Here is a 26,492-nt window from a genome sequence, read left to right as displayed (position 1 = left end):
GGGTGATTGTCTTCCGTGTTTGTGTTATGTTTGCACCATACGGAACTGTATACGGTTTGTTCGGTTTATGTAGTCTGTTTCCTATTCGTGCGTTCTTCGTGTCTATGTAAGTTCTCATGTTTAGGTCAGTCTACGTCGTTTGTTATTTTGTATCATTTCAAGAATAGTTCGTGTTCGTTTTTCGTCTTGTTTAATAAATATGTGTTCAAACTTCGCTGCGCCTTGGTTCAATCAATATTCCTCCTCTTCGTATGAAGAGAGAGAGGAACGCCGTTACAGCCATTGAGGCCATCTCCATTTTGAAGTAGTCTATTGACTGTCTAAAAACCACTTGACAGTCGAATAACCACTTGAGGGCAAATAAATCAGATTTGACTGTTCAAACACAAGTCACATTGCCAAGAATCAGATTTAAATCTGATTTCAGATGTTGTTTGAAATGTGGCTTGAAATATCTGATTCGATATCGCTCTTTGGCTGTTCAGAATGCTGAAAAAAGAAAATATTTGAATCTGATATGCAAAAAACTTGGCTGTAGACTACAATGACTGAAATGTGAGAATACAACAACGATGACCAGATATTTCTATGTATTGTAGGGTTTCATCCAAAATTCTTTTTTTTTACACTATCATATTCATACAATGATTGTTCATATTGTCTTGCAATATACGATACCAGTCAAAAGTTTGGGACACACCTACTCAATCAAGGGTTTTTATTTATTTGTAGTGAAGTATAGTGAAGACATCAAAACTATGAAAGCACACATATGGATTCATGTAGTAAGCAAAAAAGTGTTAAACAAATTATGAAGCTGGTTGTGAGAATGCCAAGAGCTTGCAAAGCTGTCATCAAGGCAAAGGGTGGCTACTTTGAAGAATCTAAAATCTAAAATATATTTTGATTTGTTTAACACTTTTACTACATGATTCCATGTGTTATTTCATAGTTTTGATGTCTTCACTATTATTCTACAATGTAGAAAATAGTACAAATAAAGAAAAACCCTCAAATGACTAGGTGTGTCCAAACTTTTGACTGGTACAGTAAATAATTGCTTAATTTGTCTTGCTGATTGATGAATGGAGCCTACTGTTCTATAAGGAGCGCTGGAGCCTACAGTATCACAACACAGCAAAGCCCATAATCTGATTCATTATTTTGAAAAAGTGAAATGAATGATTAGTGGTTTGATTTAATATGGTGTTTTCTCACCACGGCAGATGCATGTTGATGGATGAGCACCACAGCATTGTTGGGCTAAAAAGATTTTCTCTCACTCAGCCAGGCTATTTTTCAACAGCATGCCACTCAACCTTTGATGTAATCAAAGTAAGACTATCCTGTAATTTGATGCAGATGCACACTAAATTATTGATTTCTATTCATGCTTACTATACATACACTGAGTGTACAAAACATTAGGAACACCTTCCTAATATAGTTTCACCCCCTTTTGCCCTCAAAACAGCCTCAATTCGTCGGGCATGGACACTACAAGGTGTTGAAAGCGTTCCACAGGGATGCTGGCCCATGTTGACTCCAATGCTTCCAACAGTTGTGTCAAGTTGGCTGGATGTCCTTTGGGTGGTGAACCAGTCTTGATAAACACGGGAAACTGTTGAGTGTGAAAAACCCAGCAGCGTTGCAGTTCTTGACACGCACAAGCTGATGCGCCTGGCAACATACCCCGTTCAAAGCCACTTAAATCTTTTGTCTTGCCCATTCACGCTCTGAATGGCACACATACACAATCCATGTCTCAATTGTTTCAAGGCTTAAAAGTCCTTCTTTAACATGTCTCCTCCCCTTCATCTACACTGATTGAAGTGGGTTTAACAGGTGACATCAATAATGGATCATAGCTTTCACCTGGATTCACCTGGTCAGTTTGTCATGGAAAGATGTTTTGTACACTCAGTACACACTACCGTTCAAAAGTTTGGGATCACTTAGAAATGTCCTTGTTTTTTAAAGAAAAGCACATTTGTTGTCCATTAAAATAACATACATTTATCAGAAATGTTGTAAATGACTATTGTAGCTGGAAACTGCATATTTTTTATGGAATATCTACATAAGCCTACAGAGGCCTGTTATCAGCAACCATCACTCCTGTGTTCCAAAGGCACGTTGTGTTAGCTAATCCAAATGTATCATTTTAAAAGGCTAATTGATCATTAGAAAACTTTTAGCAATTATGTTAGCACAGCTGAAAACTGTTGTTCTGATTAAAGAAGAAAGAGAACTGGCCTTCTTTAAACTAGTTGAGTATCTGGAGCATCAGCATTTGTGTGTTTGATTACAGGCTCAAAATGGCCAGAAACAATTCACTTTCTCCTGAAACGCGCCAATCTATTCTTGTTCTGAGAAATTAAGGCTATTTCATGCGAGAAATTGCCAAGAAACTGAAGATCTGGTCCAACGCTGTGTACCACTCCCTTCATAGAACAGAGCAAACTGGCTCTAACCAAAATAGAAAGGGGAGTGGGAGGCCCCGGTGCACAACTGAGCAAGAGGACAAGTACATTAGAGTGTCTAGTTGGAGAAACAGATGCCTCACAAGTCCTCAACTGGCAGCTTCATTAAATAGTACCCGCAAAACACCAGTCTCAACGCCAACAGTGAAGAGGCGACTCCGGGATGCTGGCCTTCTAGGCAGAGTTGAAAAGAAAAAGCCATATCTCAAACTGGCCAATAAAAATAAAAGATTAAGATGGGCAAAAGAACACAAACATGGACAGAGGAATTCTGCCTAGAAGGCCAGTATCCCAGAGTCGCCTCTTCACTTTTGACGCTGAGACTGGTGTTTTGCGGGTCCAACAGGGTAAATAGGATGACTGGCTAATCGGCCCATTGGGTTTCTCTGAGGTTGGTTTGGCTCTAGTCATAGAATATCTCTATGCAACTCTAGTAAGCTTTGTTCAAACTGCAGGCCTTCATTCTCAAATCAGTTTTGTTTTTCAAATCCGTTTTGGAATATATATTTAAGAAATAAGAAATAAAGCCTGAGGAGGTGCGGTATATGGCCAATATACAATGGCTAAGGGCTGTTTTTTGCACGACACAATGTGCCATGATAAACCATGGCTTTCAGCCAATCAGCATTCAGGGCTTGAACCACCCAGTTTATAATAACATACAATGTACACTGATTTGCGTTTGGAATAACGAAAGTTGGGTTGTTTTGTGTTCTGTTTACAGTGTTGTATGAGAATATAATAGCAGTTATTTTATGATTGTATGATCGAAAAAGTATATTGTTTTATACTAATACAATTGCTTAGAGAAAGAGGTGGGGGATCTTTAATGATATGGGCTATTTTGCTTCCACTTGTCCTGGGGCCCTTGTTAAGGTCAACGGCATCATGAACGTTACCAACTACCAGGACATTAAGCCAGAAACCTGGTTGCCTCTGCCAGGAGGCTGACTCTCCCAGCAAGATAAACCCAAGCACACATCAAATCCAAAAATAAATGGTTAATTGACCACAAAATCAACATTTTGCAATGGCCATCTCAGTCTCCAGACTTGAACCCCATTGAAAACCTGTGGTTTGAATTGAAGAGGTCATTCCATAAGTGCAGACAAAGGATATCAGATCTGGAAAGATTATGTATGGAGGAATGACCTAAGATCCCTCCCAATGAGCTCTCCAATCTCAAAAAACATTTTAGAAAAAGGCTCAGTGTCGTAATCCTCGCAAAGGGAGGGTGCTGAAGTATTGAAAACAGGGGATCCAATAATTTTGACACCTACCTTTTTGAGATTGTTAAACACAATCTATTTCTCTGAGCAATTGTATTAGTATAAAATAATATAATTTTTTCATTTTGTTGAGCATACAATATAGCTCAGTATTTTCATTATTTATCAAGAGATCCAATCATTCACCAGCCAACTGTACTGTTTATGACTGGAGATACAACATGGAAATTCAGGACCCCAAATGCTAGATAAAATATTGCCAGCAAAAAGATTGGTCATGATTTTATATTGTTTCTATTAAATCTTGTCTTTCAATGGCTTTAATTAATAATATACTTGTGACATTTATGTATAGGAGCAATAAGCTAAGCGAGAAACAATTTATGTCACCTAAAGCTTTTTAACGAATCAATGCAGCTATTTGTAATTGCTTGTTTCACAAGATTAAAAGTGCTTAGACTTGATCTCTGTCTCCTGTTTTGTGGCCAACATGACCTGTGCTTCCGTCATAAAAAAGCAAGTCTTGGTCATCAGCGTTAATTCCCATCAAGAAATCCATATCGCTAATATTTCTGGAATTTTAATGCAGTTACAATTTATAGCTTATCAAATGCTGTTACCTAAATTGATGTTAGAACAGTTTAACTGTCTATTTTTAATTACAAGATAATTTAATGTTGAGGCTGATATGATAGTGGTGGTCCTTATCACAGACTCAGAAGTCCTGCAGAAGGTGACAAACAGGCCTGTATCTGTGACAATCTAACCTATAAAAAATAAAAATAAAAATAAAAAAATCATTGTATAGTGTAGGTGCAATCGCTTTTAGGAGATTTTTGGAGTATAAAGTACCCATTTGCTATGGCAAGATAACATGAGGAAATAAATGATCAAGTGGCCTTTTTCGTTTGCTGCGTCCTGCGTTGGTACACATGGACAAGGCAACTATGATTTCAGTATTTTTTGTATGCAGATCCCTACCATTTCAACCAAGTAAGAAATGACTTCAGGAAACAAACGTGAACAACCAGCATTTTATTGCATTTTTAGAATGCTTACGTCAGTTATCGAGACTGACTGTACAACAGAATATTCTGCATCAGACAGACCAGGAATGATGAGGAGATTACAGACTGATGATAAAGGTGATGAGCAGAATATTTAGTTAATAAAACAGAAAACTACAGACTACAGCTTCAACAGAAAACTAACCTAACTGCTGAAACATTAAAGCACCGTGACAGCTGCTCTGCTGTACCCTCTTCCCTCCCTCCCTCCGCCAGAAGCACGGGTTGAGAGGATGATGGTACAACACAGTGGTGAACGACAGTGGGGTGGATCATGATTGATGGAACCGTGGCAAATTAGCATGGCCACAAGTGTCTTGAGGGGGAATCTGATGCCACCTACACAGAGCACAGCAAGGTCAAAAGGTTACTCGACTTGGGTTGATATTTCTCGTTCAAAATTCAACATACAGTATATCAAGGACGAGTACAGTCTGACTCACATCAAACGTTTAACCTTTAACCTTTGTGCTCCACTTAAGACTGCTACCTGATGTGCTTGGCTTTACTTATCATGAAAAAACAAGTTGAGATAAAAATATTACAAAATAAAAACGGTATGTATTTCACCTAATGACGATGGACTGATGATGATGACATCACTGATGATGTATGTATGAATTAATCGATTCCTCTGGAATAAAAACAAAGCATTTAACAAATACTCTCTACATCTTGGCACTGCATATTTTTCTTATTTTTCCTATTAGTTTCATATAAAATATCATTAGATTGATACACCCTTACACTATTACTGACCACTTAACTATTATTTCTCATCTCTGTGACCCTGGAAATAGTCATGCAAGATACCTCAGTCTTGTAGAGGAAATATACCTGTCTGCCCTTTCTCCGAGCAGTAATGTTTAACATATAGCCACAGAAGGCAGTGGTTGGACCATCAAAAGGAAGTATCAAAAACAGCTTAACACAAGGAAGAACAAAATCTGTACAAAATCCTTAGGTCAATGATAACAGAGAAAAGTCTGTTTTCTATTTTACAGTTTAAAATCCAAAATCTGGGATAATCCCCCACCCTGCCCCGCCCATCTCGCACAGATGTCTGCATGTATGACTTTTTAAAGCAAGGATTACTAAGTAAAATACATTTGCAGTACAGTTTGCTATTCCAATACATACAGCAATTTTTCAAAGCTTTTTTATAGTTAACACAAAGCAGTTGTGATAAAGCAAAAAGAATAACACACATGTATTTTTGATCTTTGAAAGAAACAAGCAAAGAAAACGACAAGAAAAAGACAAGGCTATACTAACAACCTACTGTTGTAAAGCCCACGACCAAGCGACTGACAATAGATTGTGAAAAATGGGATCAAATAAAGTTAGGTGATTTCTTAATGAAAAAAGGCCTGAGGTTTGGATTGATTTTGCAAAAAGGATGTGAGACCCTCAAGATAAACAAGCTCAAATGTAGTATTCTTATCATTTTTTTTGCCTTAAAAAAATATTTTTTCACTCACTACAGTTTTAGACTACACATGCAAGACATACAACTAAATTCAACTGAGCGAAAAACATTTTTTTTTTCTCTTAATTTAATCATTCCCTATAGGTTTGAACTGAGGTCTGTGTACTAACAATTTTCTCATGCTGTTATCTTTAGTAATGTCAAGCTACACATGCTGAGAATGTTCTAATCTACCAGCTTTTCCCCCTTCAGAATACCAAGCAAATCAGCAAAAGACTGGCTTTGGATGAGATCGAGTTGTTCTCACGATCCCAGTCCGGCTGTTACTGACCCATCCCACAGCTGCCTGCTATTGGATATTAAATACATTTTCTGAAAACCACAGATTGCCCTTTTCATTAGTAATAGGAAATGCATGATGAAATGTTCAAATAACTGCCATAAAGTACCTTGTACCCAGCTTATTAGTTGACAGGAGTGTTTTTTAATATAAAAAGTAATACGTTGACAGAAACTAAACACAATCATAAAGCCTTGCCAATGTTAACAAAGAACAGTAGAATCCCGTCAAGATAGCAGGACTCACTAAAGAGTGGCATACAATCGTTGGAAAGGGTACAAATTCATAAAGAATAAAAAATAAACAAAATATTTAATCATTGTGTGGTCCAGTTGAAGTAAAGAATCCTTTTCACATTGTTCTCTGCAAAGCTCTCCTGTCTACTGGTAAATCAGCATCGTTACTATCATAATCTCCTTTTATCCATCCCCTTATGTTGCACAGTAATCTGCTGCTGATAGATGGACAGAGTGATCCCTTTCCCTCTCATTGGGCCAAAGACCATGCTACCCTAATTTGGTCATAATGTTTGTCTGACTGCATCTCCCTTGAAGTTTTGGTCACTGCAAAGTCCTGCAGCTACTGTACTCGTCAAGACACCCCTTTGGCTTTAAAGGTAATGACAGTCCGACTGCTTGAGGAGCGCCCTCTCTAATAAATCAGCCATTGGCTTGACAAAGCTGAGTCTATACTCCATCAATAGATCCTGTCACATCCAATGGGAGAGAATGGAGGATATTTGGCCTTATCTGCTATTGCATGAAACAGAGAACATCGTTTTTACTTTGTAGTTTATCTTTGGTAGTCACAGAACAAGATATCCGACACATCAACAACTAAATACAAAAGTAAAACTAAAAACTGAACTAATAATAATAAATAAAAATGCAAAGTGGTTGCAGTCTTTAAAAAGTCATTTTTGTGAGTCTTTGTACGAGCATATTCCGTTTCATATCAATATACCAAACCTAGGATCAAGCCCATTTGTGTTCAGCCTCACAGTCCCTGCATCAATCCCATTCACTCTATTGCAGGGCCTACATCACTACTCTGCCTTGGTCATTGGGTTCTGCTGATGTTGACTCCTGACTGTGCCAGATCATCAGTTCCCTTGTGTAAGGGTGGGCGTCTGGGGCCGTAACATGGCTGACAAATACTGGAATGAAGCAATGATCAGATCTTATTGCCCGTTTTGGGATTATCCCTAAATTAAGGACATTAATATTTAATCTGATGTGTGTAATTATTAATAATCACTCAAAACTGAGAGAGCCAACTGGTCATGCATATGGTAAAAAACATGACAACTATAGGGAATGCACTTTGATATCTTCAAGCATGGCCAAACAATCCCTCCATGAGTGAAATTACAGTGTGGAAAACTGGACAGGTTTGATCTACGATGACAGTTGTCTTCAGGAATCACAATTAGCTGGTCTAAAATATTATCTTTGTCCTGCACACCTGACATTTCATTTTCTTTCTAAAACTGGGAGCTTGCGAATGATCAGAAATCTGGATGCAGCTAACATGCACTGCCGTGAAGGGCTGTTCTCAAATATCATTTCATGAGGATAAATCATAACCTGCATGATTTCTCTGTCATTCATTCCCATCTTAAATTAAACTTCATTGATGCGTGGAGAGAGCCTTCATTACGAGTAGTGCATTGCAGATGGACTTCATGAGCTTGGGGGGATGGGGTGGGGATGGGCTACATGTCAGGGAGGTGGCATTCTGAAGCATGTGGAATAAATGACAGAAAAATACTACTTGGTATTTTGACATTCTGCTTCATGTAAAAAACAACATGGAGACAACATGAAAGGAAATCATATAAACATTCATCAAGTGCTGACCATACAGAATCTCCACAGCACGGGCATGAGGTCTGATCAGTTAAAGAAATCAAATGCGATAAAGAGCAATGAACAATGAAAAAGACATATATTTATATTTTAAACCCCTCACCCTCAAAACACACCAAAAAACATCCCTCCCACCCTAGATGGAAGCCAACCAATGAAGTTTTGAAGGCAGTGACAATGAACAAAATATATACACACACACACACACACATAGTGTAAATTAAATGTCAGTCCATATCTCTTGAGTTTATGGGCATATGTGTGTGTGTGTGTGTGTGTGTGTGTGAGAGAGAAAAAGACAGAGAATCCCTCAGCAGTCCGTGCTCAGTGTGGTTGAGTGGGCTGCATGCAGTCCATACTGGCTGCACAGTGCAGGTCCAAGTCCATCCTGGACTTGAAATCACCACACTAACCAAGAAGTCCCCAGTACCAAACATGTCCATCCAATGCATGTTGAGTATAAATTTCTTTTTTTTTTTCTTCATATTTTCGTTCACTTAAACCAAAAAAGTAGATATAAATCAAAAATACTCCCAAGTGAGACGTATTCTCGTTCTTGTGTTTTTCACTATGTATTTAATGGCACTAAAAGTCAATTGGAAACATTTGATAGCTGTCATCAGAGGGCTGAGACTGCAGTCTTGTATCTGTGACGTCGTGGCATCTCACAGATGACTAAGGTTAGTTCTGCCTCTGGGGGCCTGGCCTTACAGCATGTCATCGTGGCCCTGGTCGTCATCGTAATCTCTGTGGTGACCGAAATCTGGACTGTGGTTGGCCGTCATCACAAGGGAGAGGGGGCCTTCGTGGTCCTCCGGGTCCAGCGGTTCCTCTTTAATGTGATGCCTGCGTGGAAACAGAACACAAACAGACAGGGGATGGTCCAGTTAGTTTATCTTTAGCTGGTTAAACCCTTGTTGAACCTTTCATTCTCTCTCGAAAACAGAAGCACAGACATGTATTGATTCAGAAATTAGAAACAAAAACAAATGATTGGCTCTAATGAATCTCTGAGAGGGGCCTCACTGGGCTGGGCTCGATGATAATTTCACCTTCCTTTGAGGTATTCCAATCCCAGGAAACCGGCAGGCTTTATTTTCATAGCAGCTGACAACAGGGTATTCACTTAGAATTGATAAATGAGGAAGATTAACAACATGCGACGGGGAGAGAGAAGAATGGACTCTGCGGAGGGAGCGAGTGGGGGGTTTGTCAGCCTCCTGGTGGCGGTGGATCAGTGGCGTGCTGTGTGTTCCCCTTCCTACTCGTTAACATGCACAACCTGCGAGGCGGGTCTCCAGAGGATGACCCCGAGCCAGCTTCTATCATTAATCAACTTCAAGCAAACACAGCGACCAGACACCGCTATACATGCTTTAAACTCCAAAATTAATGCATATTTTCACCCAAGTGTCAATAAGAGAAGAAAAGCACTGGCAGGAAGGCGCGAGAGCAGAGCAGAAAGGCACACTCAACACAACATTGTGATAAGAAACAGAGCCCTTACGAGAATAATAACGCTGTCAGTTGTAAACAAGGCAAAACATGAACCTAGCCCACTGCCTGGGCAAAGGAGGCGCTAAAGAGATGAGATCTGCCAAATTCTCATTACAGAAACACTGCAGGAATAAAGCGCACGGGAAGGAGGCTCCACAGGCGCAGAGAGGAGGGAAAAAGGTAATACATTATGAGCAGCTGCGGGATATTTTCCCTTTTTCTAACCATTTCAATTGTTATTTTTAGAAATCGATACACGGAGTCAAATATCGATATAATATCGTTCAAAAATAATATGGCGATGTGTAACTGTATACATTTATTTCCAGCAACCAGTGACATGCATGTTCCAGATTTATTTACCCACAAACGTTACACAAATTAGATTTATTTACCCACAGACTTGAAAACAAGTTCAACACAAACGAGCTGACAAAACAGGGAGAAAAGTAAAGTCAGCTTTTCTATTGGTTTCAGATCAAAGTAACTCCACAAGTCACATCGCCTCAGGTCTCAATCCCTAGCTGCAGGGCAAACATGAAATTGTTATTATTATGCTATTGAACTGCATGCTGATTCCACACTCTGCTTTTAATTAGCTGGCTGAGGCTGGATACCTGATTATAGTCTTCCTGTAAAATAGAACAGCCCCTGTTTTCCTCTCTGTGTTAAAAGCCTAACTCTGACAAACACCATGCAGGGCTGTGAGATAGGCAGCTGGTCAACACATGTAAGGCCTGGGCCACTCCATAGTCAGCCTGATGTCTGTACACCAGGTGAAGAGCTGTGAGCCAGGTTTGGTTCGGGTGGGACGAGGATGTTGCGAGTCTGTAGATTGTGTGAGGTGCATCTCTTGGAGAACAGAGAGGAGAGAGGGAGCCGGCTTGAGAGCGATAGAGGGTGCTAGCTAGTAAACCTGAACGTTTGTTTGAAGGCGTGCTGCTTCATAGAAGATAGAAGAAATGTGGCGCTGCGCAAACGCACTGAAGTTGAACGCTCTGACGAATTTTGTACTCGTATAAAGCTTATCCACACGGAGTAATTGTGAAAAAGCTCAGAATATGGGTTTAATCAGCCTCAAGATAAAGTGAGGGAGAGAGACACAGGCAGCCTTTGGGCCAGCACACCCATCCTGTCTCTGCCTTTCCTGTTCCAGAGCGATGCCCAAAGCTATGTTCACAGTGATTAGGGATGGCACTTTTCTCCATTTCGCCACAAGCTCAATACTGCACCTTTTTGTTTTCCGGCACAACTTCCCTCTAGCTCTGATGTTTTACGGGACCATCCCTAAATCTAGCAGAGCTGCACATCGGTGGTCTGCCCCACATCTGGAAACGATGCTGCCTGCCCCATATTATTTTAGGCTTCAAACAACTTAGCAGACACTCCTATACAACAAGTGAATAGGGAACTGCGGTTTCCAGGCCGACCACAGCTTTCCTACATGGGAATCTTGGGACTATTTCTTCTAGAATAATTATGCTTTTTTGTTGTTTTTCTTTCGACGGCTCAGAGGGTTCTGAACGTGTTGGAGGTCATGTTTCAGTGTGGAGGAGACAGCAGCTTTGTCACTTTTCTTTCTGGCATTTTGTAAGTATTTTAATAAATTCAAGAGGTGATTATGGCTGGACTCAGCAGATGGCAGGACACATTTTTGAACCGTAATAAAGAAGAGTTTATAAACTTTGTGTTGAAATAACAGAGGGCTTCGGTCTTTTCTTCCCGGCCTTGCCTGGCTTTAAAACCTCCCAGAAGGTGGAGTTTCCATTTTCAGGGAGGGCTGCAGCCACAGTGCCCTGACCCTTCATTCAACTGCGCCAATATCATCCTCTCTTTATTTATAATCCTTTTTACCACTGTTCATTTAGTATAACATTGACATTTAATATCAAACTCTAAAGCATTTGGGTGGATATTTAAATGTTCTATCAAAATCCATTATATGTGGGATCTATTTGAATCAGTGGTGACCAGCTGAAACTATTTCCTTTCCTCCAGTCTTAAACAAATAGTGTAGATAAAAAGTAAGGAGCCACTCACATAGCTGGCAAGGGAGAGCGTCCTGGACTGCTGTCACTGCCGTTGCTGTTTCCATGGTCCATCGCTCCGTTCATCTCCTCTCGGATGGCATTCGCCAGGGAGTTGAGGGTGGGACTTCCAATGGAAGCAGTAGTGTATAGAGGTATGTTGTTTTCTGCCATTGAAGCCTGAAAAGCATGCACAGTGTTAAAACAGTGAAACGGAAGAAAACTGTCAGCACTTTTCAGCCTGCCAACCCACCACCCGTACATCCAAAACAAGGAAGAATGACCAGGAATAGGAGGTGGACACAGTGTTGTGTTTGTTATTTCCTGCCTTTCTTTCCCTCACAGGAAAAGGTTAAAAGGTAAAGTGGTGAACGCCCAGAGAGCTTGAGACTGAGTCACTATTCACATTTACCTGGAAGGCTGCAGAGAGAGCTGGCCCATAACCCAAGCTGGTCTGGATGTTCTTCACTAATGCTGGACTTCTGCAGAAAACAACTTTAGTTTAGAAAATGCTCATCATTCATTTAATATATTCCATGCAGTTTTATCAATCCCCAAATGCACACAGAATCATTTAAATTCATTGTAAGGAAGACAAAACAGTTTGATGAAAGCAGGTTGTGTAAAAGCATGGTGTATGATGGAAGAGCTGAACACAGAGGCATGATGGGAACACAGAGGCATTGATGGGAACACAGAGGCGGAGCATGCAGGAGGTGGGGGGGGGGTCTGAGGGAAGTTGGGGGTCAGGAAGCAGAGTGGGCCAGGCGGAAGTGCTTACTGTACGAGCAGCTCATCAAAGTTCTCATCAGCGGTGTATTTCCGAGGGCGGCCTCGCTGTACGTGGCGGCCGCGTTTAAACTCCTCATCATCAACAGTCCAAAAGGACCCAAACTCATCCTCTACTCTCACAAAGCACTTATGCAGGGAAAGGTTGGTGCGAATGGCACCCTGAGCAGGAGACAAGCATCAGGGCAGCCAGATGCAGATGCAGTGATCACAACAACACAGGTACAGATAGACAGAGGGACAGACAGACCAACACCAGTCACAAACAGAGGGACAAGGGAGGAGAGGGAGATGATCAACATGAAAATAAGCACAAGGCAATGTGGGTTATGGTTACACCACCAGGAGTAGAACACGGAAAGCACGGGGGATGCTGCACACTAAAGCAAACAGCGACTTTGGGGGACATCGTGGCACGCAGACAATGACATGGAGCAGCCTCTTCCCATAGATCCACAACCAGACAAACGACAGAGTCGGCCAGAGATGGCAGACCTACCCACTGATCTTTTGTGGCCTTCTCTTTTGGAACTCTAGTTCATCCACTGTCCACACAGCCCCTTTAACGTTTTCTACTCGCACAAAACACTTGTGAAGACTAAGATTATGCCGGACTGCGTTCTGCAGTTGGTGTAAAAAAGAGAAGGGAGAACAAAAATTCTATCAACACAAGAAAATGTCAAATAATGAACCATTTCATTTCAGAGAAGAAACATTTAGACAGACACATGATAGAACGTGGACATAAATACAGTACATTCTTTCAAGTATCAGTGATCTATTGGCAGTAGACTGCCAAAAGTTTCAAATGACAAAAACATTGTGGAAATATTTTCCAGTTACTATGGCAATACAGTTTCATTTCATCAACATCCTTTTAAAATATCTTTCATAGAGCTTGAATTTATGACGAGCCATTTGAGAAGAGCCTACTGATAACAGAAACCCAAACTGAACAAAGACCTTGATCAAATAAACCAGTCTGTTTGGTTTGTCAGTTTCAGTTATGACCTTACCTACAATTGAACAATAATGGAGAAGACACATTTCCAAAAGCTTCAGCTTGTGGGTTATATGATAAGCTTTTTCATAAGATCATTTGCAGAGTATGCGGGTTACTTTTCTTAAAGTGGCAATCAGCAGTTGAAACAATAACAACATGCTTTCCCCGCCACTGTTTCGGTAAAAAGCTGAGGCATGAGGCTGGAGAATCCAAAGACAGAGCTATGGATGCAAACGGTGACCATCCATGCCATCGAATTATAGTTTTAACCATGTTTTGAGGCTATACAGTGTTTGTTGACATTTATTTTGTTTAAAATATGCGTAAAATAAGCTTATATTTTGGGTTCTGATGGGGAACCACAGCTAAACTAAGCTCATGAGGCATTTCCAAAAATGTAACAACTGCAGATTGCCCTTTTAAATAAACCAATCACTGACACATGAGATTGGAACTCTGTATACGTATGGCCCTTTGTCATCTGAGTGCTTTATTGAGTGTGTGTGTGTGTGTGTGTGTGTGTGTGTGTGTGTGTGTGTGTGTGTGTGTGTGTGTGTGTGTGTGTGTGTGTGTGTGTGTGTGTGTGCGTGTGTGTGTGTGTGTGTGCGTGTACATGCATGCCTCTATGCAGGAGTGTTTCACAGTGTGGGATTTGGTGTTTATAACTCCAATGTGCCCCTATGGTAGGGCTGTCAGCGGCCTGCGAAGGCAGGCAGTTAAAGAGAGAGGACAGTGAGCTGTGGAAGGGGGCTGGTGGTGGGGAGGGGGGCTGGTGGGGGGGATCAGGGGTTTATTCACAGCTGCACTGTGGATACGCTACACTACAGGCCCTCCCTGCCTTATGAGGGTAGCCTTCAATGCTTCATCACTCTCTTTTCTCTTACTCCTCAGCTTCTCCTTTGGTTTTAGTCTGCCCTCTCTTTCTAAGCCCTCTCTTTTTCTGTCTGTTTCTCTGGGGGTTTGTTTGCCTGTGTGTGTGTGTGGCCCAGTGGAAAAGGTGTTCTCAGTTTAAATTCTGTGGGAGTGTCTCGGCCAGGAGTCCCTGGCAGCACAGTAGGGAGTTAAACCAATTCCACCCACTACCAAAAACATCTCCAAATATTAGGTGGGGATTTTCTTTTACAAGAATGCACAATTTCCCTCATAATTTATTCTGCGAGGTTACAGACAGTTTGTGTTAGGGGTGGCTCTATTCGGATAGAATAAGGGGGCAAAGTTATGAATTGGGTAAAGACTCATTCATTGCATTTAAACTTGATACATTTGACTATCATTTAATTCCACAAGACCAACACAACAGTCCCTGCCCTTTATATTAGTCTAAGGTTGTCAAAGTGAAGAGTGATTTTACCTTCCATGTTGCGGCGTTGCGCCTGAAATATGCAAACATTCGTGTGAACCAGTTGTAAATTTCATTTAGTGTTAGCTGCTTTTCCGGTGATTCAAGGATAGCCTGGAAAAAGAGACAGAAACAACATTTAACATTTTGTTCCCTATGAAAAACAATCAATTATTCACAAGTAGCATGCAGGTTGTGTGTGCTCTCCTGAAAGAACACAGACTACATTTCATCGTCTGTCCGTGTGATGATGTGGATGATGTGTACCCTCTCGTTTTGTTTATGGAACACTGTCTGGTTCCCATTCAAATTTCACAATTTGAATATATTTCTTTTGTCAGTGTAAATGGAGGGAGGCGAAAACATTTCTCAAGCAGATTACAGGCCAGCAATTATGCCAGGTTTAGAAAAATTCCTGAGATCACAGATTACTGCGGGCCGGCCGATAATTGACTGGCCATCTTAAAACAGGCTCATCCCTACTGTTGTGTGAAATTAATTTCATAATAATCACATCCACTCTAATGCTTAATCAAAAGCAAATGTTATTTATGGCCGTTTTTTGGAGTCCCGAGTGCATTCTTGTACTAATTTGCAGATGGTTAATCTTCTGCTGCGCGTCTAAATTGTATTTGAAATTTAACAAGGAAGGGAGAGAAAAAAAAGCGGAAAATAAGCAATCTGTGTCTTGGCTGAATATTTATCTACTGCGTGTTCTGTTAACGACAGAAGCCACTGAAGCAGATTAAAGGCCCTATTCCTTTAAATGACAGATTAAATACATTGCAAGTTACCAGCTCAGAGAAGTGCAGAGCGGAGGCATCCGACCAGAGGATCCTTACCTGGCGTATAAGTGAGGCATATGTGAAGGGAGGTCTGACTTCAGCATTCATGTAGAACTCTTTGTTCTGGACAATATCTGTACAAAGGGAGCAAACACAGCATACAGACGAACATAGAGAAAGGCCATAGTTAGTAACTATTATACATACATTTGTAGTCTGATAGATTTGAAATTGTATGTGCGCGTGTGTGTGTGTGTGTGTGTGTGTGTGTGTTTATGTGTGTGTGGTATATGCGTCCAATACCTGGGGAAATGGGCATGTTGTACTTGTCAGAGTAGCGCCGGCGCATGGGGCCCACGCTGTGGTGGAGGCTGTTGGGGGTGATGACGGAGTAGGCCTGGGACAGGGGCGTCAGGGGGGCCGTGGGTGTGGTTGGGGTCTGGGGCAGGCTGAGAGGGGGCGAGGCCTCAGGGGGGGCTGTTTTGGACAGGGTGACGTTGGACACCAGGTTGAGCTGGGAGGGAGAGTAAACAAAACAAAACACAGACAGACAGACAAAAGCTCGTTAATTACCCAGCGTCTCAGATGCCTCATTGGCTAGGCTGATCACAGCTCTAATTATGGCCAACCCCGAGGATGATCCGTGAACGTTCGCTAAACACTTAGAAAACAACCGAGGAACTGCTCATGCTCTCTCCACCTCCCGTCTCCTACTCCTCTAACGGCTCAGCTCCCTGCTCTCTGTTTTCTTCCCTTTGTTTGATCTGCTGGCATCACATCCGTGGCGACTGGCGAGGGGAGATGGGTGGCCCTAACAGCCCTGACAAATGACAATGTGATTCTTACCTACCGCTGAGCAGCTACTAATAAGCCACGGAAAGGAAGCGGCCAATCTGGGCTAATTACAAGCTGAAATTGTATTGTAAGGACTCTAATTAGGAGATGCTTATGGAGGTGATCAGATGATTAAATGCTGTATCTGAATGACCCCATCACCTGGGCTACGCTGTCTGGTGCAAGATGCATCCCAAATATTAGAGAGATAGAATGAGAGGGGTTGCTTTTCTGTCAAGGGTGGGGGCGTGGGGAGGGATATTAGTAATAATTGCTACAAGGTAAACGAATTAAGCCAAGTGCTCTGAACGTATACCATGGCTTCCAGCAGCTGTGGCTGCTTCCAAACTCTGCCAAGCCTCCACAGTGGAGCAGCAGTCAAGTGGAAAATTCAAGTCTGACCCATTGCTCCTGCTATTAATTTGCAGGAAAGCTAATGACACATATACATATTCGCACAAAATTGTTCTAATTGCTCATTTGCCAAAGGAGGCCAGTTTCCAAATTAAACATGACTTCAGTCTGCAAGGAAAGAGGGGAGGAAAAAACAGAGAGAGAGAGAGAGGGAGAGAGAGAGAGAGAGAGAGAGAGAGAGAGAGAGAGGGAGAGAGAGAGAGAGAGAGAGAGAGAGAGAGAGAGAGAGAGAGAGAGAGAGAGAGAGAGAGAGCGAGAGAGAGAGAGAAAGAGAGAGTGGGCAGGAGGCGTCTCATCTTTGACAATCATTTGTGGATTGTGCTAACAAATTAATGAAATGCCAACGCTGTCAATTGCTTTGGAGGTATCAGATGTCTAAGTTTAGCTGATAATGGTTGTGGGTTACAGTGGAGATGCAGGGCTTGCAGGTGAAAGTGAACAGACAGTGTTTAACATCTCACCCCCCCACATGGATCCTCCACGGCCACCCAATTACCACAACCCTATTAACAGTCATTACCACCAAGAGGGCCTCACATGATAGACAGGTATATAATAAAGAAATCTGGGGCTGCCTGCACGGCTGGCACCACCGCTATATTTATCCTTGACATGACATTGACTTAACGAGGTTACGGCTAGTGTGATTATTTTGAATGAATTGTAGTCTGTGTATTTGTATTCATTTGCATTACACTTGCTAAAACATGGGAATTGTGTCTGTTTTTTTTCTGCATCAATAGAGATGTGTAAATACAGCATGTAATGTTTATTAAGAATTCTGAGGCCAGAATATGCCTTTTGGCAGAGTTCTACACAAATAATGTGTTACACAATTACTGTAAGCACATAAATGTATACAGTACATTCACTACTGTACGAGGGTGTTATTCTAAATCAAGGGCCAAATAAATCACACTTGGGTTGGTTGTTTTCTGACACAATACTATCAATAGACTTATTTTCCTGTGGATTAGCAGTCTTTGTTTCATGTTTCATCCATATTCCCCAGCCAAAAACAGTGAGTGGCTCTCAACAATAGGCCAGACAGCCTGGTAATAGCCTGGCCTTTGTTTCCCTCAGCATTTGGGCTCACTCCAGTGCAGAGACAAAATGAGACTTCAGACAGAAATTAATGAAATGGTAATTGGTGATCTAATTATACTGGCTTTGACTTGCCAAGCTGCTAAAGAAAATAAACAAAAAAGTCCCTCCTTAATTATGTACTGCGAAAAGGTCAGACTTCTGACGAGAATGCTTAGTGACACCAACTACAGACACCCACCCCCACGCCCACACAAAGACAAACACAAACACCCACGCATGCACACACACACACACACACACACACACAGATTGTTTATGCACTGCATTCTTCAGCTCTTTTTGTTTTTAAAGCTCATAGGAATAAATGAAATTGTATTCAGTTGATACTGTGTATGTACAGTATATATCTATGTGTTATGTGTTTAATTAGGACGAACTGTAAAATAGTAACTGTAAAATGCAGGCAATTGCTGTTGTCTATCGTGACTGAATGTTTTTTCTCCCATCAACACCCAATCCCTGAACAGTCTATGGTCTAAAGCCTGGTCTAACTCTGAGGTCAGCTCCAGCTCGAGTCTAACTGAGAGCTCCAGCTGGGACTCAGGCCCTGACCTGTGGGATTCCCCCACTGATCCAGCCACTGAGCCACACCACGGCTAGACACATTTATCATATCATATCATAGCAGCAACCAGCATGCACTGCACCACCGCTGGAGAATGCAGGAAATGTATTTATTTGAATAAAAGCAGCACCCCCCAGAGCTTTAGCACAGAGCCCTGACACAGCCATTCCCACTGGCCCTGGGGAGAGGTAGAGAAGTCAAGATGCTATCTGCTGCCCCAGCCACTTTTCATATACAAATGTCCCTGTGACAGGCACTCGTTCTGAAGCCTAATCTACACAATCAGTGTGTGTGTGACAGAGGCAAAGCTCCGACAAGCAGCCTATTGTCACATCTCCAGGCACTTTATGTTGACTGCCTGCCTTCCTGCTTGCCTTCCTGCGCTATGCGGCGCGCCGTACAGAGACTCTGCCCGTCAATAGCTCCAGACTGACTGTAAATAAATGATTGAGGCTTTGAAAGGAACTTGTCAGAGGAGAGGTTCTCTCTGTGTGTGTGTGTGTCTCTGTGTTCAGCCCAGCAGTGTAATGGCCCTCATGCCTTTGGCACTATGAATGAACTGTCACATTTACTGAACTATGGTAATGGCGCGCCTTCTTAAACATGACAAAATAGCAGTACGCTGTATTTTAAGTGGTACCCCTGTAAGACAAGGATTAAACAGTAAGTTATATCGTGACATGATGACATAACAGACATGGTGTTATGGTCCGAAAAATGTGTCAAGATAAGGAATCGAACAGCCATCACGATTGCTCTTAATTTGAGAAACATGTTGTATTTCTGAAGCTTATTTGGTGGAGTCCCCAGGATACCATCTTCACAACCAATTGAAGACGTTGAGGAGATTTTTCAGTTTCAAAGAAACGTCTATATTTTACCACGCTACAGAGGTCTATGGTGTCGGCTCATACCAACACCAGTTCAGCCACCACTGACCGCTGTTACCATGTGCTCTGAGTTAATCATCAGAAAAAAAATAGAATCTGGGATGTCAAAATATGTGACCAAAACATTATTTAGTGCTCCTCTCAAGTGAGCAGCTGCTTTCGTTTAGCAGATACATAAAGAGATACACTAATACATATAAGTGTGGCAATTAGACAAGTGAGAGAAGAGGAGGACGGAAAACAGGCATATGGTAGAGAGTTTTACTCACTGGCTGTGGGGTGGGTTTGGGCTCAGTGGATTTGACGTGGAGATGCGTCATCATGGCTTGCAGACGCTCTTTGTCTTTCGCTAGCTGTAATGAGAAGGGGAAAAAAACGACCATTAAATCCTTTATGAACAAAAATCTAATTCTCTGTAGTACAATCCAATGCATTATGTTGTTTCTCACTGTATGTCATATATGTACGTTGTTTATTTAATATGCTGCTCTGATTATAAACTTCGGTGTATTTTGATACCTTAATGTTCATGAACAAGTCTACCTGGAGATGTCTCTTCTTCAAGGTTAAACTCTAGGTCCCATTGCCAATAACAAACCCTTGATCTGCCTACCTGTCCTAAACTGTCCACTCTGTCTTACAGTAGCTGCCAGGTCACATTATAGAGATATGCTGGGTTAGGGGGAGGAATGTGTCTGATAAACACACACACCGAGTTGCTCTGAATGATACACACAACCAGAGCGGAAATAATAAGTAAGATGGTAGTGCTGTGAAAGGCTTAACTGAACTTGTAACCTCGTCGTTTGAGGTTAAAATTCTGTTAATCGTCATTGCTTTTGTAACTTTGATAAATGGTAGAACAGTTAAAGTCGGAAGTTTACATACACTTAGGTTGGAGTCATTAAAACTCGTTTTTCAACCACTCCACAAGTTTCTTGTTAACAAACTATAGTTTTGGCAAGTCGCTTAGGACATCTACTTTGTGCATGACACAAGTCATTTTTCCAACAATTGTTTACAGACAGATTATTTCACTTATACTTCACTGTATCACAATTCCAGTGGGTCAGAAGTTTACATACACTAAGTTGACTGTGCCTTTAAACAGCTTGGAAAATTCCAGAAAATGATGTCATGGCTTTAGAAGCTTCTGATCACCATCCCAACCATGGGGGTGGCAGAATCATGTTGTGGGAGTGCTTTGCTGCAGGAGGGACTGGTGCACTTCACAAAATAGATGGCATCATGAGGCAGGAAATGTATGTGGATATATTGAAGCAACATCTCAAGACATCAGTCAGGAAGTTAAAGCTTGGTCGCAAATGGGTCTTCAAAATGGACAATGACCCCAAGCATACTTTGAAAGTTGTGGCAAAATGGCATAAGGACAACAAAGTCAAGGTATTGGAGTGGCTGTCACAAAGCCCTGACCTCAATCCTATAGAAATGTTGTGGGCAGAACTGAAAAAGCGTGTGCGAGCAAGGAGGCCTACAAACCTGACTCAGTTACACCAGCTTTGTCTGAAGTAATGGGCCAAAATTCACCCAACTTATTGAGGGAAGCTTGTGTAAGGCTACCTGAAATGTTTGACCCAAGTTAAACAATTTTAAGGCAATGCTACCAAATACTAATTGAGTGTATGTAAACTTCTGACCCACTGGGAATGTGATGAAAGAAATAAAAGCTGAAATAAATCATTCTCTCTACTATTATTCTGACATTTCACATTCTTAAAATAAAGTGATGATCCTAAATGACCTAAGACAGAATTTTTACTAGGATTAAATGTCAGGAATTGTGGGAAAAACTGAGTTTAAATGTATTTGGCTAAGGTGTATGTAAACTTCCGACTTCAACTGTATATACATCATCCAATCTGTTATACATAAAAATGCCATTGATTACAATGCCTGCTTAGCAACAATAAAATACACAAAAACAACAGTTAATGGCATGGTTTGTTGTGTCTACCTTTCAGTTGTAATAAAATATGTGCAAACCTTCCCCAAAGGCACCTGGTTCCAGCCTAGAGGGCATTGGGACCAGCAGAGTGTTCAGACCATCTCTCCACAGCCCCTTACTTACGCACACTAATGGACCAAAATTGTGCCATCCCTTTTTCCATTAGCGCATACTTAATGTACATATGCATATTTTCCAGGGTCCCTCGTATGGACGAAGTGCCTATCAGACCACTCATAGCCAGGACTGCATTAATATTCCTTATCACTGTTATTTGTGAGGAATATTGTACCGTATCTTTCTGTTCCAATAAACCTAGTAGACACTGAGGAAGCCCATCGTTGGCTGCTGCCTGAGCATTTCAAGAAGTGTTTTATTGTTGGTGCCAAACAGTTTAAAGTCATAAATAACCTTAAAACCCAGTAAAATTCAAAATGTAATTATCTTCTCTACTTAGCCCCGGAGCCCTTCATATATCTTTGCCTTGCTGTCATGCATACATAACACATTTTTAATGACTGGTTACTCACAAATGTACAAAATCATTTTATTCTTCCACCCCCCTCAATGTGACCCATGGTTCATATTTGCGAGACAGGGGGAGGGCAGTAGACAGAGGAAGTGTCAGGAAAGGAGCCACACATATTTGGCGAAAACGAGAGACAATACCTGTAGTTCCAGCTGCTGTACGACCTGCATTTGCACCCGACATTGGGCTGTGCTCCTGTCGTCCAGGGCGTGCTCATTGTTGAGATGCCTGAGAGAAAAGAGAAAAGAGAAAACAAAGATTCTCAGCTCAGTGTGTCTTCACATGGTTTTACTGCAGCCTTTTAAACAACTGTATACAAATCCTATAATTCTTTATGTGATTACGTGATCTAGTAATTCCTCTGTACGGGTACTGTGGGAATAAAGTAGGAATAGTGAACACACATACAGATAATAATGAGTAAATACTGTGCAGATCCAGAAATATAAAACCACCCTAATATTACCAGGATTTATAAAACAATATCTGCATAACCTGAAAAGGAATTATTTAAGCAAAGAAGAAAGGAATCCATATTTCATGAGGTGGCCATATGTGCTCAAACTTAACTTCATAGATAAAAAAATGACTTAAGAATTTCAGGTTGGATTAATTTAGTAAATTATACAGTGCTTCACTGTGCAACCTTTCTTTTCAAAGATGGCACCATGCCTTTCTGGTTATGCCTTTCTGGCACATTCTCCTTATTTTGGTGGCTTTTTCAGTTAATTATGTCATCAAGATGAAGAGAAGTCAAATGAATCCAGACGGAAAGGCAAAGGACAACAAGAAGAAGAGAGATGGAATCTGTCACAAACTTGAATTATGAATATAATTATGCATGATTATTTTATACTGCGAAGATGTTCTCTTTTCCTGCACGTTTTGACTAATCTAAATAAGTAGCTTGCCCGGCAGCAGACAGGATTTTTTCCGTGATTTATATAAAATGGTGGAGATAAGGTTCACGAGTGAAGGAAATATGATTGGAGGATTTTTATCAGCCTCCGCATGAATTACTGTTTGAAAATGCTTATGCAGGGGCATTTCATTAATCATTTAATCATAATCCGAGCAGGATGTTTGAACTGATTTCACAAATACCCTTTCATTTCACTACTTCATTATGCTCGCTAATGGATCCAATATATTATATATATCATAAATTATATCACATCTTCGGTGACCATGTAGGTCACTGTCACTAGGCATGCCTCTACGCGCTCACAGTGGCGCCGGCGGAGGGGGGAATGGTGTACGGCGTGCCTGTCTTCTCAAATACACCTTTTCTGTCATTTATTGCAAAAAGTAGCCAGACCTGACCGGGGCAGCAGCAATGGCAGGCCGGGCTGAAGTGATGGCCCAATAAATCTAAAGGCCACCCTGGCAGTTTTGTTATGGGCCGATTGCTTAACATACCGACAACACATTTGTGCATTAAAAAGCCACAGACACACACAAAACTGACATTATGTGAAGGGAGGGGAAATTGATGGCATTCTGCTTGAATGTGAAGGTTTCTCTTTCAGAGGGCTATTTTCAACCTTGGGCACATTGATTTAAATCTTTATGGCAAATACACTACTTTTCAGATGTCCCTGTTGTATATATAGTTTTAAATAGTCTGTAATATATATTCAGTATTTTCAATATAATTATTTTGACAAAAAGACAGAAATGAAGGCATATCTGAAGAAAGCGTGAATGATAACCCTGGCTGCTGAAATCAATTCTGTCCACTCTCAGCTTCACATTTATCTGAATTAAATAAAAAGGCCATTTAATTAAGTAGGTTGAAACCGGTAAACATTTCAGTACATCTTACGACAAAAAAAAAGAATAGGTAAAGACGTTTCAACTTCAATTTATTTAACCGGCATAGACCTCATTTTCATTGAAGGGTGACCTACGTGATGAGCTTCGGAATTTCTCTGTTCACGGAAGCCATGCGCCTTGCTTCTTTTCATCCTTTGTTACATGAGATTTTTTCCCCTTCTAATGACATGGAGAGTCACAGTGCATAATTAATAGGAAATGAAATATTCAAATGGCCCCTAATGCAGCCCTGAGAAGAGCGTCTGGATACAGGGAGCTAGCTGGGGATACGGGGAATTGACATCGAGAGAGACTATGAACGTTGGCATGTGTCACTTTCTGGACTTGAAATGAAACAGATTTTAAAAGCTTTCTGGCAGGATGACAGTCCCTAATGTAAATTGCCACAATAAAACAAGTTAAATAGACATTCCTTACACAGTCAGCTTTTTACATATCATTTAGTGTGCCTTTTTTTTAACTGGTTTTAATTATATACACTGGACCCACTACTTTGGACCAGCACTATGGCACATGTCCATATACTCTGTAGCTGATCATTGTGTACATTTTAATTTCTATTTTCATTGGTTTTAATAAAACTGTTTGCACATCGGGTCCAAACTGCATTTTAAATATAAGATATTCAAGAATATTGTTCAACGATTTTAAAATACATATTTTAGGAGACCTATGTCGAGAAATATGAAGAACATTGTCTACAAAAGACATATCCACCAAATAGCCTATTCTTTCTTAAGCAATTCTCAGAGAATGTTGAGGTATGAGAGTTTGTTTTATGAGAGTGAGAGAGAGGCAGAGGGTGCAGCACTAGAGGGCAGTGCAGTGTTTCACTGGCTGTGACCTTTGAACGGCCACGGAAGAGGGGCTCTTGACCCTCATAAAAACACTGAGCTCTGCTACGATCCGGACCCCACATCTCACAGCACTGAATTGAAAACAGGAATAGGATTTGGCCCTTTTTATTTATCGAGACAGTGCATGTAGGTATTCATGCTTTCTTTAAAGGACAGAATAAATACGCACCCAGTTTAAAACAACATTTCAGTCCCGTGTTAGTTGTTACTGTTGGCATGCCGAGCTAAAATCTGCTTGACGTTAGAGTCCTCCTCACCTTTCCCACTCTCCTACACAATACTCAGTGTTCTACTGTCTCTTATACACACGGTCTCTACTGTCTCCTCCAGATCACTTCCAACATATCTATCCGCCTGAACAATCATTTATGAAAGGTATTGTTAGCATTTGCCTGATTTATTCATTGTTTTTATTTGTGGGGTATCAGTCTCTGGGTTTCATGTGGAAGTGCTTAAGGGTGTGAGAGTTAACACCTTGGTGAGCTGCTTGCTCTCTTGCCTGCTGCTGTTACACAAAGACGGCTTTGTAGAGACTCTCTCCAAAGGTTTTCTTAACATGTTCCAAGCAGTTTAGGCAGGCAACTAAAGTAAACAAGATGTTGCCATGATAAAAACATTGCAGAGTGCACTAAAAGGCTTTTTTTTCCTAAGGAGAGCTTTACCAGGCACACAGATTTTAATTCCGCTCACTTCTATAAACAAAGTGTGAGGCCATGTCAGAATACAATAAATAGTGATGGTTTGAAGGTGACACTCCCAGAACTGAAATGGGAAGGGAGAAGAAAATAGACACATTTTTGCTAATTTGTAATGTTAAGTTGAACAACTTAGTGAAAATGTGTTAAAAACAGAGTAAAAAAACCCGACTCAAACGTTCTGTTCTTTTTCTCAGTTCACATAAATCCAGAGTAGCTTACATTATTATCATAAAAAATGATCTCAAAGTGTTTTGCGGTGCTGTAAACACTTTAGGACACTTTTCAAAACAAACTTCTCTCAAAGTGACCAGCTGCATAGTATGAAATGAGAAGCCAAACACAGAGTAGGAACAGCAGAACTGCAGTGACTGTTAAGTCTCCACCTACTGTATCTTGTGAGGGACCTCTGTGTGCCCTGACTACTTGTTTTAGTTTAGGCCCAGGATAATGGAAATGTGTCATATCTTGTTTAAAGTGCCACTAATCCAGGCCGACAGACACCCATTGATCTGCTGCCACAGCACAGATGTTTTCATCCTCTGTCTCTGTAGCCATGATGGTGTCATGTGTTGGATTACCCACAGAACACTGCACACGATGTTGATTAGTAAACCAGGGTCAGGCCTGGACAGGGGACCATACAGTACATCACAGGCCCAGGTGAGAGTGGATATGAATTAGAAGAAGCCAAAAGACCCTGAGACGGATTCCTGTGTGGCTCAGTTGGTAGAGCATGGTGCTTGCAATGCCAGGGTTGTGGGTTCGACTCCCACGTGAGACCAGTATGAAAAACAAAAAGAAGATATATATGAAAAAGAATGCACTCAGTACTGTAAGTCGTGATAAGAGCATCTGCTAAATGACTAAAATGTAAATATTTTAGAGGGTCCAAAGGGCATGGTTATAATTGATGGTGTTGAGGAGTAAAACTACTGAATCT

At 41.1% G+C, this 26,492-nt stretch overlaps 1 protein-coding gene across 9 annotated transcripts in view; it reads right to left on the bottom strand.

The window, feature by feature from the left end:
* Positions 1-4,732: 4,732 nt before the first annotated feature.
* LOC129815017 (forkhead box protein P1-B) overlaps positions 4,733-26,492 on the bottom strand; it is a 207,103-nt gene continuing 185,343 nt past the window's right edge. For 7 of the 9 annotated variants that reach the window (XM_055868270.1, XM_055868265.1, XM_055868272.1 and 4 more), the window contains 9 exons: positions 22,302-22,389; positions 19,936-20,019; positions 16,160-16,370; positions 15,914-15,990; positions 15,084-15,185; positions 13,229-13,350; positions 12,353-12,422; positions 11,954-12,120; positions 4,733-9,262 (listed from right to left, as the gene is read on the bottom strand). In XM_055868270.1, the coding sequence (XP_055724245.1) occupies positions 9,124-9,262; positions 11,954-12,120; positions 12,353-12,422; positions 13,229-13,350; positions 15,084-15,185; positions 15,914-15,990; positions 16,160-16,370; positions 19,936-20,019; positions 22,302-22,389 (1,060 nt within the window). In that variant the 3' untranslated portion in view covers positions 4,733-9,123. Of the gene's footprint in view, positions 9,263-11,953; positions 12,121-12,352; positions 12,423-12,721; positions 12,892-13,228; positions 13,351-15,083; positions 15,186-15,913; positions 15,991-16,159; positions 16,371-19,935; positions 20,020-22,301; positions 22,390-26,492 lie in introns of all 9 variants that reach the window. The other 2 variants (XM_055868274.1, XM_055868271.1) reach the window with 2 other exon arrangements.

Source organism: Salvelinus fontinalis, chromosome 18, assembly GCF_029448725.1.
Source record: "Salvelinus fontinalis isolate EN_2023a chromosome 18, ASM2944872v1, whole genome shotgun sequence".
NCBI classification, from domain to species: Eukaryota; Metazoa; Chordata; class Actinopteri; order Salmoniformes; family Salmonidae; genus Salvelinus; species Salvelinus fontinalis.
This window is presented reverse-complemented; position numbering and strand designations above follow the sequence as displayed.